The following is a 13350-nucleotide window of genomic DNA, read 5'->3' as shown; positions in this document are numbered from 1 at the left end:
ATTTAGAATTAATTGTAAAATACTTCAGGAAGCTGAGTATCAAATTTATTGGTACCTATACATACTATAATGTATGTAGCCCTCTCTGAATCTCTTGATTTTTTAACACCCCCAACAAAAATTAATTAAAAGACTTGAAGCTATAGAGGGTCACATTATTGCAGTTATATCAACATCAGATTATGAATACAAAAAATATGAAAATTAGATTACAACCAGTACATCAGATAAAATGAGAAATAAAATTTGAGGATTTAAATACAACCAGTTAAAAATATCACAGACAATGCAAAAACTACAAATATCAATAAGTTGTATAATTACTGGACTGTTTTAAAAAGGATTTATCTGTCAAAAATTTACGAGATTCTTTCTTGCAGAAAAAACATTCATCTAAAACCTACATGCATTTAACATTAGAAGAAAAACCATACATGTACTACATTATGTATTTACTTGTAAATATCAAAAAGTTCTCTCTTATAACAAGTACCGGTATTATTGGGAAATGAAGAATAATTTAGCACAATTTACAGTCTTATGAGCACTATATTAGAAAATATCATTAAAGAAATACCGGAAGGTTACGTCAAACTCTAAACAATGTATGGAAATGAAGTAATCATAACGAAACAATATCAGTTTGTGTTCCTAACAGATGTATATACATGTATATATCTATTGAATAAATAAATGTCCATTTAGTTTCTAGTTCTAAATAGTTTACATCTTTTATAAATAAATCTATATTAATTTTATTAAAAATAAAGTAAATTCCTGGACAACTAATACAATATAAAAAAGAAGATCCAGTTATTAGACAACACTGGAATGATATGAATTATTAGACAGGGACAGTGGCTATGTATATGACTATGTCTCAGGTGTTTTAGGCACTTCTCTTTGACTAGCAACAGATCCTTTCCTTGATGGAGGTGCTAAAATGAAAAAAAAAAACAATAATGCAAAATTGTTAAAGTGCTAAAATGAAGAAAAAAACAGATAATGCAAAACTACTTATTTGTCTAAAGTATCAAGATCACAGTTAACTTTTCTTTTATAAAAACATTTTCATATTATTCTATCCAGAATTTCTATCATTCTGTATAAATTAAAGTAAAAAACATCTGGGGTTAGCAATAATTCAATTGATATTTAATATAAAAGCTATACCATAAACTGTAATTTATTGTATGTAAATGTAATTGAAACTTAAAGTGGTTCACCAACAATAGAAACTCAAGAGGAGAATACTCAACAAAAAATACAACAAGTTACAGAAACCAACTCCACATTTCAGTCAGTGCAGGGATCAATTTTATGTACTGCATGGTATTAATCCTGCTTTGATCAAGTCAAATATTCAAACATTCCTTAACAGAAACTGGAAACAAAACCTATAAAGTGTGTAAACATTAAACTGACTGAACATTGATACCAAATACTGTTAGGCCTGTGTACATGCATCGGTAATCCCTGCTGTCACTCAAACTACGCTCCACAAACAAAGGACTGGTGCCTGCAGTGTTTGTTTGTAAACTTTTTTTTAACTTGGAAAGTTATGTCTTTACCCCAGTGTTGCAACTTATATGTGTTAGGTGCATTTCAACAAATCACCCAAATGTACATTGCACAATTTCAAACTGTAGACGACAGCTCCCAGTGAGGAGATTGGGTATAGTAAATAAATGGTGTTCAGAAACAAACGTGCATATTTTACCCAGTCTATTCCACTATACACTACAGTCTAAGATGCTGTCAATCAAACAAAAAATACTTATGATTACATTTATAAAGTAAACTTTTCACCCTGTTATCTACATGTACAGTGTAAAGTTTAATTTCAAATTGATCGATAAATAAGTTAGGAGAGGAGGGTACAATTATGAGACAAGAGAGAGATATTCCCTTCTCCATACTACAGTACGCTTTATTACAACAATAAATCAGGTTTCAGTCTACTAATTAAAGCATTAGAATTACCAGTGCCACTTTCAGATCCATTTGCTGAAACATTTTAACACACATTATAATTTTATTTTTTCTAAAATACTGATTTACCAAAATCTTTAAAAAATAAAAAGCTTTCAAATTTTTTATGTCGACATAAACTTGCCCGTTTTTACCTGATTTTCCTGCTGAACTCGGGCGGGGTCCTGATTCTGAGTACTGAGGTTGAGGGGGAGGCATGCCACTGATGGACCCCCGGCTGGTAGGGCGTTTACCCGAGTCTGGGGTACGGGGAACTTTTGACTGAGAGGTTTTGCCCTGACTCTGCAGGGAACTTCGCCCTTGACTGTGCTGTGAGAGTTTGCCCAGACTCTGCTGAGAGTTTCGCCCCTGGCTGGCGGAGTCAGAAGGCTTCCCTAGACTAGATACGTCAGGTGTGCGTGGAATCTTGGGACGAGAACCGAAAGCCTGGTTGTACTCCTTCACTCTAAAATATCAAAGTAAAACTTTTTCAAATGAAAACAAAAATGTGTAACAATCTTGGAAAAAGTTAGTAAATCTCACAAGCTGAAGTCTACAACAGAGATAGATCTCCATATGACATAATCATACAGAATATCCTCACTTACTCGGGAACGTCCTTACTGGCCCGAGCACTGCCTTGGCTCAACTGACTAGCTCTTGACGCTGTAAGAACATGCATGAAGGCAATGTTTTTAAAAAAAATACGTGCATAATAAATTCGTTATATTCTATATAATTTGTAAAATGAAATTATAAATAAATTATAATTAATAATACTTAACTAATCAATAATTATAATTGAATATTATAATTTTCATTTTAATCTTTTTTTTGAAAAACCATTTGCCATTATCTTTGCACAAGAATATTGTACATGTAAGGAATTGACTGACCAGATCTGAGTCCGTCCTGTGTGTTTGGGCGACTTCCACTCCTGGTCGGGGGACGGGACATGTCTGTTCTACCCTCAGGAATCTGTGACAGCTGGGAAGGGGGACGACTCCTGATGGCATATCAAAATAATAATTGTACAAATTTTTTTTTTACAGAATTTTCTTTCACATTACTACTCTTCCAAAAGCCAGGAACATCGGAGTTACAGAATCTGGTCCTAATTATGAATAATGACATGTACTTACTGGATGATTGAGGAATGCTCGGAGGCTCGACGTTGACTAGGCGTGATGGGTCTCTGGAGAGGCTCATTCAGAACAGAGTCTATGTGCTACAAGAATACATAGCTCAAGTCAGTGTCAAGAAAATATTTTGACTGTGCAAATCAATAACTTTTCATTTTTAACAACAATCTCAACTCAAGCCATGACATACAATCAGAATTAGTAGTAAATAATGGAAATTCATCATTTGGAGCAACAGTCGTTTACCTTTTCGAAGGTTGATTTAAATACTGACCCTTTTCTTGGACTTGGCTGAGCCGGCTACTGCCTGATACTCCTCTGTCAGAAGTTTTTCTCCAGTAGAATCACTGTTATCAAGCTGAATTTCTTCATCCTTGTCTAAATCCAACTCCATGGCATCTTGGTCTTCCTACAAAACAATGTTAGTGTAAAAAATCTGGTCATCACCAGCCAAGCATTTTTATTTTTCTTCTAAAAATTAATCATTCTCTTTGAGAATTACTCAATGGGAACCAAAACCATTGACATTCAAAAGCTTATTTAAAAGACATAGTATGACAAGTTAACAAACTAAATGCTCTCAAATATTTTGGAGAATCCATTGCAGCAGTCTACTACTCAGTACTGGTCTCATTGAGTGTATACAAGAAGTCAGGAACTTGAAAATTTGGGTCACAACATATATCTAAAATCATGTAATGAACATGTAAGTTCATGTATATGTACGTTCATGATAATATCAACACTCTGCATAAGAACTACAGGATATATGATGTCTGTTTTTTTCTGTTTTTATTCTGTTATTATTTGAAGGATGAAGCCACTAACCTCTTCCTCGTCATCTTCTTCATCATCCGATTCATTATCATCTACTGCCTCCACTGCCCAAATAAACCAGCATTTATACATTTTGTTAATTACATTTTGTTTTTTAATCTTTGAACTGAGAAGTAAAAAGAGATAATCGTTAACAGCTATTACATTTGATATTCATAAATCAGTTCCATTACACGTTCATGGAGTTTATATGCATAATGCAATGTCACAAACAATCATGATATTATTACTTAAATTGTAATTTCTTTTCCAGATATTAACACCCTGTTTCCTAGTTTCTACATACTTTTAAGTTAACAATATTGTTAAAACTCCTAAATTTTTTACCAAAATTAACATAGTTATAAAGCTTAATGAATGGAAAATTCAATACATGGAGTAAATATATTACGCATTTTTGTTAAAACATCCGTTTTACTCTATTTTATGGAAAAATAGGGGATACTGTACCTGAATTCAACTGTTTTATGATAAATTCAATTTGTCGGTTCATATCTGGCTGGTCATCTTTGATAAAACATCGCAGGATTTCCTCCATACCCTATAGCAAAAGTTACCAAGAAAGATAACTTATATCTTAATATTTAAGTTTTTGCAGTTACCTCCCTTGAAATAAACGCTAATTTTTCCTATGTTTTCTTTCAAAATCTGATGTGATTTTTTTTGTTTTATCTTGGAGAAGTATTAAAATCTGAAGACTTATTATAACTAACACACTTTCAATTCAACTTCTTGTTAATTCTAAACAATTATATCAAGCTATTTTATAGATACATTTTGCACGTGTGATTCTTAAACACCTATATTTTTTTACAATCAGAAAGTTATATGAAGATTTCAATGTAGCACGAGATTTAACCGTCCTTATTTGGGGGTGTGAGCACACTCAAGGATCGTTTAGAGAGAGTATGCCTGCTAACACCAACAATTAACAAAAGATCCGCACCGCTCGCATGAACTTGTGGGTTTGGGTGCAATATTTGGAACCATGTGGACATGGTATAAAAACAATAGTTAAAAAAAATTTTCATTAGAGAAAAATCATACCATGGCTTTAGCTTCTTCCCTGATGGATGGAATAGCTAGAATGCTATACAGGGCACCATTTACATATGGACGGATCTATAAATTGAAGTATTCAAAATAAGTATTCATTATACTATTATACTATAAAAATAAATCATATTAAATATCATTTCTTTTTACAACTGTTCCTTACTTCTTGATTTTCATGACCCAAAAGATCACTGAGGACTTTAAGGGTTTGGTGGGCATTTCCTACACAACGCTTTTTACCTACAACCATTGAAAGCATCCACACATTATTATTTGGTGAACAACTATTTATTATTCAGTCAATTTTCTATTCCTGCTAACCCTAACAAAAGTTTTGAATATACATATTTGGTTAAAAGTCAAAATTCCTGTTATTATCAAGAATCATTCTTTTTTATTCATAAGAAAGTTTTAACAAACCTGATGTTCTAAGACAGAGGTTCATAAGAAGTGCGACAGAGTACTCCAGAGTATAATCAGACAAATTGTCGTTATCTTCCAGAACTTTAACCAGCCACTCAATCAACCCAGCATCAATCATTGAGGACTGCAGGTTACGCCTACAACAATGTACATTGTATGTAAATGAATTTTTTTTAAAATCCTCTCTATTAAAGCTTACCTGTATTTGACCTTCAAATAAGTATCCTTGATATGGTATGATGATATGTAAATGTATATGTGGATAAAATAGCATTGTATTTCACACTGAATTTCATAAAATTGGCATAGTTTATACACACACCTGAGACTCAGTTTCTGCAGGGCCCCTAGAACCATTTCTCTGGTGATGGACTCTTTCTCCTCACTGTGTAGATTGTCCAGAAGAGCTTTAAACAATTCCTGGTTCTGTGCTAAGTAGGTGCGACCTTAAACACATATACATACTGTATGATTCTTCCGTTCTTTTGACTTAATATTACAATACAAAACACTCTAACAGGAAAGAGATTTCAACTTGTCAACAAAAATTTGAAACTGATTTCTGCATACATAAGTATCACAATGTGTTTTGTAGCATTGTTATTTAGTGTGGAACATTTAAATTTGTGGTGGCTCAATTTTTACTAAATTTTTGGGGTCCCATCCCCAATTAATTCAGATACTCAAATTACTGAACGTATGGTATCAATTAATAAATCATTGAATAAAGTAGGCTCTTATGAACCTTTAAATAGTACTTTTAATCTCAAAAAATTGCTCCCACAAACTTTAATGTAAACCGACCTGCACACAGGGAAGCAAAAGCATTGAAGAGCCTGGCTGCTGTCTGTTTCACTGTGTCATCAGGTGAAGTCAGAAGACCCAACACAGCCGTCTGTAATGGACAACCCGCATTACGGGTAACTTGTAACTCTCAGCATAGAAACACAATTGTATATTTAGAATTGTGGTTTATCAAGAGTTGTCTGCCTTACCCTGTGAGCCCCTGCTTTAGCACACCCTAGCAAGTCGTTGTCTCTGTATGCAGTCATAGTTGTGTCCCTTTGCTGTGGATTGGACTGAGTCAACCTCTAATTGAAGGTACAATATACCGGTACATTCAGTTGGTTAGAAAAATGAATATGGTATTTGAAATATGCAGTGTACATCATGTTGATGAAAATGATGGGAAAATGTTTCCTTTTATAAGCTGCTGACAACACTGAGCAATTCTTCATTGCACTGTTACAAATGATAAGCCTGCAAATTTTCTCTCACCCATCTTATAGCCTGTAGTAGAAGTGCTTTCTTTTTGTTTGGTCCACCAGCCAAGTCTTCTTTGACCTTGGGGAAGTCAAGTGGTGGGTAGGCATCTGGCTCCTGCATAGGCTGCCTGTAACATGTGTACTTGTATTACTTAATACTGTGATTAATCATTGTCAAAGCCAAATATATACATATGAAGATGCCAGTGCCATCTTTGACCTTCAAATAATAATTCAACAAAGAATTTCTTCATTCTTCTTTTAACAAGTAATAAAGCACAAAATATTAAAAGTTACACATAAGGAGAGCTCTTACATCTGAGGAGCAATGGACTGTCTGAGAAATTGACTAGCTGTTCCGGGCCTGGTGAAATCGACAGATCCAGCGACATGGTGACTGAATAGACGAGAACATATTTCTTGCAGATATTCTGGCGTTATCTAGAATTAAACAAATCAATCACAAATGACACTATAAACTATATATGTGCATGAACATAGAAAATGTAAAATAAAAGTTTACCCAAATCTAAGTCTTATTAGTTAATACTCAGACAGCTTGAATGAGCTTGAATTGTAAATGTAAATACTCATGAATATGCCTTCTTTGTTAATTATACCATGATCTCAAACTGATTTAAAAATGTCCATGACTATGCATGTCGATCATACAGTAACTCAACTGAATGTAATTTGAATATTGAGATGTGCAGTAAACATCATGATATTAGTTAAATAAAATGAATAACTGACTTAAACAAATTTCCCATTGTTCACAAAAGCAAACAATATTCAATTATAATACATGTATAATAATGTAATACTATAATAATGATGAAGAAAACCACTTACAGGTTTTCCTTGAACAGTGGATTCCAAAGCATCAACTAGATCAGCTGTGATTCCAATTAAGTTGTGGTAATCAGCCTACAAGGAAAGTAGCAAACATGATATAAATCCATATGCTTATTGCAGTCATTGGTATTTGCTTTAATATCTGAATCAATAGTTCTTACTATTTCACAATCATACTGTATGTGTATTTCCAGTTTTTCTTTATCTTTTTGACATATTTCAAATAAAAATGCATTTTAGTCTCCTAATTTATTACAAAAAACACTAGTTCAAAAATTTCTACAGGGTAACGGACATAAAAGTATTCTACAAAAGAATTACTTAATTTTCATCAATTTTTGTTTTGAATAGTGATAGATACATTGAAGGCCAGAGTTACTACACAAGTACACTTTAACCAGAGTGAAGACTAAGAGAATGTAAATGTGAAATAAGCAATGAAATCTATGGTACAGTGTACATGTATATGAAAACAAAGAGCTCAATTGAGAAGTACATTATAGTCTTGTCAAATCTATTCTCAACAATTAAAGTGCAAGTTGTGGAACATCTATGGGTCAAAGGAAAGTTTCAAACAACAGCAAAATACCAAATGTACCGTCTATCAAAGTGCTGTTATGATTTAAATCATGTAAATATTAAATCAATGACACCATAGACAAAATAAAAATCTGAAATTTATCAGATTATAAATTTGGAATTTATAGCACATTAATCTTTGGAAAAAACAAATTTTTGCGAGTTTTGTTTATGATCATCTTGTTTTAGATTACTCTACTCTCAAGTATTTTGTCTGTGGTGTGAAAACTTACCCCAAAGCTCTCTGTTTTATTATAAACGAAAAAAGAAGCAATGTGTGTTAGTAGAAAGGTAGAAGAGATAAAACTCATGCTTATTAGTACACATAGAAAGAGTACATGTACTTGTTAAAGATCCTAGCTGGGACAATGTTAGTAAGCTTGTGTGACCAGTGGCTGATGAACAGTGGTTCCTAATCTGAAATATCTGGATATAAAGATCATTATCAGAGAAATCTAATGACCTCTATCTCCAGTATCATTTCTCAGACCACATGAGCCAAATGCAATTCTGCAGTGCAAACTTCATCTTGAAGGATGAGTCCATGACCAGCTTATTCTATGATCAAGAGAAATTCTTGTCTGCCACTAGCTTATGTAAAAGTACATCTACTGTGCCCCATGCAGTGTTATGTGACTGACAGTCAGTGTCGAACCATTACCTGAACACGATTGTGTCGTTTTATGTAAGACATTGTTTTACGCTCCGAATCCACCAGCTGTTGTTGCAAGCGAGAAATTTGCTGAAACTGGTCTGTAGAAATTTGTATTGGCAAAATAAGTGCAACCATTCATTTAGGTACAAGTACATTACTAAAATATCAGCAATTAACATGCATGATCATACATGTTTCTTTGTATCATTATATAAAGATGCAATAGCAACAACTGTCATTTATTCAAGAGATTACTTTAAGGGTTTTTTATGTGGTCAAATAAGAAAAAGGTGCAAGTTAAGTTATACTTCAAAGATATATATTAATTAACATAGTACAACCTAAAGTAATATTTTCTTTAAAATTGCGAATGCTCTTGCAATGAATATATATACCTATGGTAAAGTGTATACCGTATCCGATTCTGCATGTTTAAATTAATTTATGATCATCATCATATCACCTGTACCTGTGGTTAAATGAAGCATTAACTATACCTGATTCATCTCCATCCTTGTTACCCCTCTGTTGAAAATGGGTTAAGGAAAACAATAGGTTTAAAGGTGTTGTTAATTAATTATTAAATTTTTAATAATTTAATAATAATTATTAGATAAAAAATAATATGCTTTAAGTTTATAAAACTTTTATTATGTAACTGGATTTTTTCAAACTACCGGTACATGTACATGGATATGTCAGGTGAATCAGACATGTTAAGACCGCAGGCTTAAAAATTTTTAATCGAAGAAAAGCATGCGGCTTTTCTTCTCGAATGCCCGAACAAAACTGAAACCGAAGTATGCTTGTGCATTATGGGTAAACACTAGATGATACCACAGGGGTGGTCTCAAAAGTTCAGGCATGATCGTAGGCAGCTCGGGGAAAATGCAAAAAGTTGATGCAGGTAAGTATAGATATTGATGTAATTGTAAACATGTCAGGTTATTTTGTTCGAGAGCAATTTTGAAAAGGATACATAAAGTTCAAACAGTTTGGGTTGTGGTCTAGATTTTAATGTCAAGGTTAAAAACTTTTCCACTCGCACCTCCAGGTCCTTCACCCAAGAATCCTGTAGGAAAAAAAAAAAAACTCTTTCACTTAAAAGTAATAATCTGTAGCCGTATCAAAAGCATATATCATGACCTTTCAATCATTAAATTATAACATTTATTATAGCATTCAAATACATCATAATCATAAAGCTTACAGAGAAAAGTTCTTTGTAGGACGGATGACTTTTGGCATTTGGGACAAAAGGTAAGGCGTAATAAGGCAGAAACTCTGTAGTCTGGCTTAAAGAGGCACCCCTGGTCTCCAGGTATTTCTTGAAGTCTCCCATGGCTCGATCTGCTTCTCTCTATAAAATTAGTTTACATTGTCTTTATATTAATCATATTTTCATGAATTAAAAAAAAGAACAGTTAATTCTATTACAAATAATTTATATTCCGGGATACCGTATATTACCTTTTATACACAGAAACTTTATTCATTGGCAGTTAAATATAAATCTACAAACATCTTAATTACCGTAGTCAATATACAGGTAAAACTTTATGATCAAGAATAAACAGTATCTGGTCATTCTCATTTTTAAATGTTTCCCATAATTACCATTAAGCATTGTGAATGAAAATAACTATTCAAATATCTGTTATCATGGATATATAAAATCTTACGAAACACAATTGTTACACTGTATTCTTAATAATAATATATTGCATGTACTTTTTTTTCAAATGTATTACCTGTCCTCTAGCAAATTTTATTGGGAAAATTGCAAAGTATATGTTCAAGTAGAATTCTAGTTTCTTTGCAACTGCATCTCCATCCCGAACAGAAGGATGGAGGCTGTCATTCCATTCCTTGAAAAACCGATCTCTTCTTCCTTTATGAAAGTGTTGCATTAATTCATTCTGTAATAAGAAAATTAAATGTATGATGGTCATTTATTTGAAGAAAAACCTTCCTCAAACCCAAGCATTCATATACAGAAAATTTCTCAATGATATTGCTGAAACAGTTCAGTATCAATTTTTATTTCTATGGGTAAAAGTATTCATATTTTGCATTTATAGCGAGCGAAGCGAGCTCTAAGAACCAGTGTGCGCGGGAAAAAGAACGAGCTAAACCTACAGTTCATCAAACAAAATTTTTTGTCTACGTCCCATAATGCTCTCTAATGTTTTCACCCGTGGTGCTATGCCAAAAATGGCCGACTTTTAACTCGTAATTTACGGTGACTTAAAGTTTGAAGACACGTTTTGAGTACCGCATATGCTTTGGCGAGACTCAAAAGATTTGTTACATGCTTCCATACCTTCGTATTGAGTCGAGAAACGTAAACAAAGATGAACAAAGTCATGGATGACGTCACAGTGCACCTGGCTATATTTCCCGCGATAAATTTAGAGATGGATCAAACATCTGTAATGAGTGTACTGGCTATTTCAGTATAGACTGCGATACCTGCCTCATTGACATTAATTATGATTTGTTTTTAATCTTTTTTTAATATAGAGATTTTATATATATACATACTAGCAAGAGCCATACTTTACTGTCATATCGATCCATTTTTAAGCTAATTGTGCATGCATGTACAGTAGGCAGGTAAGTATATGAGTAGGGAGGAAATAAACAACAGGACATTTTGAACTAAATAAAAAGGAATAAAATGAAAAAAATAAACAGGTATAAAAAAAAATTATGTAGATATTGCATATAGTCAGACCATTAAAGTTAAAAGTGGGAAACTACACACCTACAAACAGGTACCGCTCTCTCTCTCTCTCTCTCTCTCTCTCTCTCTCTCTCTCTCTCTCTCTCTCGGGGTAGGGGGTTGCGCTGTATATGTATCATAACCATTATAATTCACTGGCGTCGGAAGCAAATTGAAAGTGGTGGGGGGGGGGGGGGGGGGGGGGGGCTGACTAATCCTCAGAAATATTGAAAAAAAACCTAATTCCAAAAATCATGAAAATCCTAATCCGGGGGGGCTAGTATGCCTATGACTCCAACTTCTCCATATTTCAACCTTTTTAGGAATAATTATATTTCCTGCGAGAAAAAGTGGAAGGGGGGGGGGGGGGCGCAACCCCCTATGATGCTATGTGCCTAATGGTTAGGTCTAATTTGGCAAAAAAAGTGGGGGGGGGGGGGGGGCTAAGCCCCCCTAGGCCCCCCCCCGCCCCGGTTCCGACGCCTATGAAATTAGTACCTTTGGCATACTTATTGTAGAGCAATACTCTTTCAAAAATTCTTTGACGTTCGTTGATACCTAAATAAAACATTAAGTTGACAATGATGCAAGGTATGTGTAATTCTTGCTGCGCTCGCCAGAACGGTAGCACCGTAAAACATATTATTCTTCAGAATTTTAAGAAAAGCACATTACCTGTATGGCCACCAGTTTTTGATTAGATTTAGATTTGATACTGTGAGTGGCTACAGGCTTGCTCTTTTGGTCGCATTCTTTCAAGAAAACTGAGCAACATTTATCAAAGCCATTGAATTCCAGGTACTGCAAAAAGAAAGAAAATAATAAAGAAAATAAATATAGAAATCAGTTAACAATATCCTTTAAACCATCAGAATCATATAAATTAATATTATTCTTTATAGTATATGTCCCTTAAAGCAGTGACATGGTACTTGTTTTATTCATTTATTAATTAATTATGTAAATTAAACTGGATTTGTTAAAAATTCGAAACATATACGTCATACACATACAGTAATTGATAAAATATGATACCCTATAAATGAAATTCGATGTGACATTAATATCACAAGGGATACAAATATCATTTTACATTTATTCAAGGTACATGTACATTCTCATTTGCTTATTTAGACGTTATCTTTCAACAATTGATCAATTAATTTACTGAGTAATTATTACCTCTTGGACGATGGCATTTAATTCTCCTTCAAATGATACAACAGACAGGGAACCTGACATCTTACTTAGATTAGTTTTCTGAAAATAAAAGCATGTAACACTGACCATAGAGACAATTCAAGTTAAAGCAAAATATGTCAAACCATCATGTTAGCATTACATTCCGAGAATCAGTTTAGTAAATACCCTTTAAAATCATAAATATATCCAAAAGAAGTCGCCTTAGTCTGCATATAATTGCCGATACACTTCGAAATAAGTTAATTAGAAATGATCAATTTTTTCTCCCTTGGCATGCAGTAAACAAATAAATCGTTGTCATCAGAATGTTTTATGAAAGTAAACTAAGTCGTACTTCAACATATTCTTATCTAGGCGTTTCAGCTTTTCGAAAAAAGTAGGAAACAGCAATTAATTGCATAAAGCTTAAATGTAACTAAAATTTTGTTACATCTGAATAAAAAATATATATTTGATCGGGAGGGGAAAGGGGGAGTCACAAGTACTATTTTGCTGTGTGAATATAATTGAATTTTTGAGAGGGGATAGCATGGACCCCCCCCCCCCCCTCCTGTAGATCTGCACATGCATTCTATAGATATATATGGTTTTTGGGAGTTGATTTTAATCAACTCTCCTATGCAGTTACTCTGGCAAACC

General features: G+C 33.5%; 1 protein-coding gene and 1 non-coding gene across 6 annotated transcripts; one reads left to right on the top strand and one right to left on the bottom strand.

Moving 5' to 3' along the window:
• Window positions 1-452: 452 nt before the first annotated feature.
• On the bottom strand, window positions 453-13032 carry LOC117692377 (lisH domain-containing protein ARMC9). 5 transcript variants are annotated; one of them, XM_066079481.1, is made up of 27 exons: window positions 12877-13032; window positions 12691-12768; window positions 12184-12309; window positions 10535-10702; window positions 9994-10143; window positions 9763-9855; window positions 9281-9308; window positions 8790-8881; window positions 7547-7621; window positions 7011-7135; window positions 6708-6822; window positions 6425-6520; window positions 6234-6324; window positions 5752-5875; window positions 5427-5566; window positions 5170-5246; window positions 4998-5072; window positions 4401-4491; window positions 3942-3994; window positions 3388-3522; window positions 3114-3199; window positions 2868-2977; window positions 2580-2637; window positions 2127-2437; window positions 1984-2007; window positions 1721-1755; window positions 453-938 (listed from the first exon to the last, which is right to left on the bottom strand). In XM_066079481.1, the coding sequence occupies exons 2-26, from the start codon at window positions 12748-12750 to the stop codon at window positions 1748-1750; spliced, it is 2511 nt and encodes an 836-aa protein (XP_065935553.1). In that variant the 5' UTR covers window positions 12751-12768; window positions 12877-13032; the 3' UTR covers window positions 453-938; window positions 1721-1747. The 5 variants fall into 5 exon arrangements, with proteins under 5 accessions (XP_065935553.1, XP_034335881.2, XP_034335878.2 ...); XM_034479990.2 differs by lacking the exon at window positions 1984-2007; XM_034479987.2 differs by lacking the exons at window positions 1721-1755; window positions 1984-2007 and adding an exon at window positions 1439-1519.
• On the top strand, window positions 4808-4938 carry LOC117680811 (U4atac minor spliceosomal RNA). The gene has a single exon (XR_004595730.2). It is a non-coding gene; the product is annotated as a U4atac minor spliceosomal RNA (small nuclear RNA).
• Window positions 13033-13350: the final 318 nt, after the last annotated feature.

Source organism: Magallana gigas, chromosome 3 (genome assembly GCF_963853765.1).
Source record: "Magallana gigas chromosome 3, xbMagGiga1.1, whole genome shotgun sequence".
NCBI lineage: Eukaryota > Metazoa > Mollusca > Bivalvia > Ostreida > Ostreidae > Magallana > Magallana gigas.
Note: the sequence above shows the minus strand (reverse complement) of the source record. Positions and strands in the feature narration are given on the sequence as shown.

What these genes read in the sequence shown, in the direction of transcription:
- LOC117692377 (XM_034479987.2), bottom strand. Translation starts at nt 12,750, where the DNA reads ATGTCAGGTTCCCTGTCTGTTGTATCATTTGAAGGAGAATTAAATGCC. An exon ending in CCAAACTGTTTGAACTTTAT is followed by an intron (nt 9,309 to 9,762) that starts GTATCCTTTTCA and finishes CATTTTCAACAG; the next exon opens with AGGGGTAACAAGGATGGAGA. An exon ending in CACAGGCCTAACAGTATTTG is followed by an intron (nt 939 to 1,438) that starts GTATCAATGTTC and finishes TTTTCATTTTAG; the next exon opens with CACCTCCATCAAGGAAAGGA.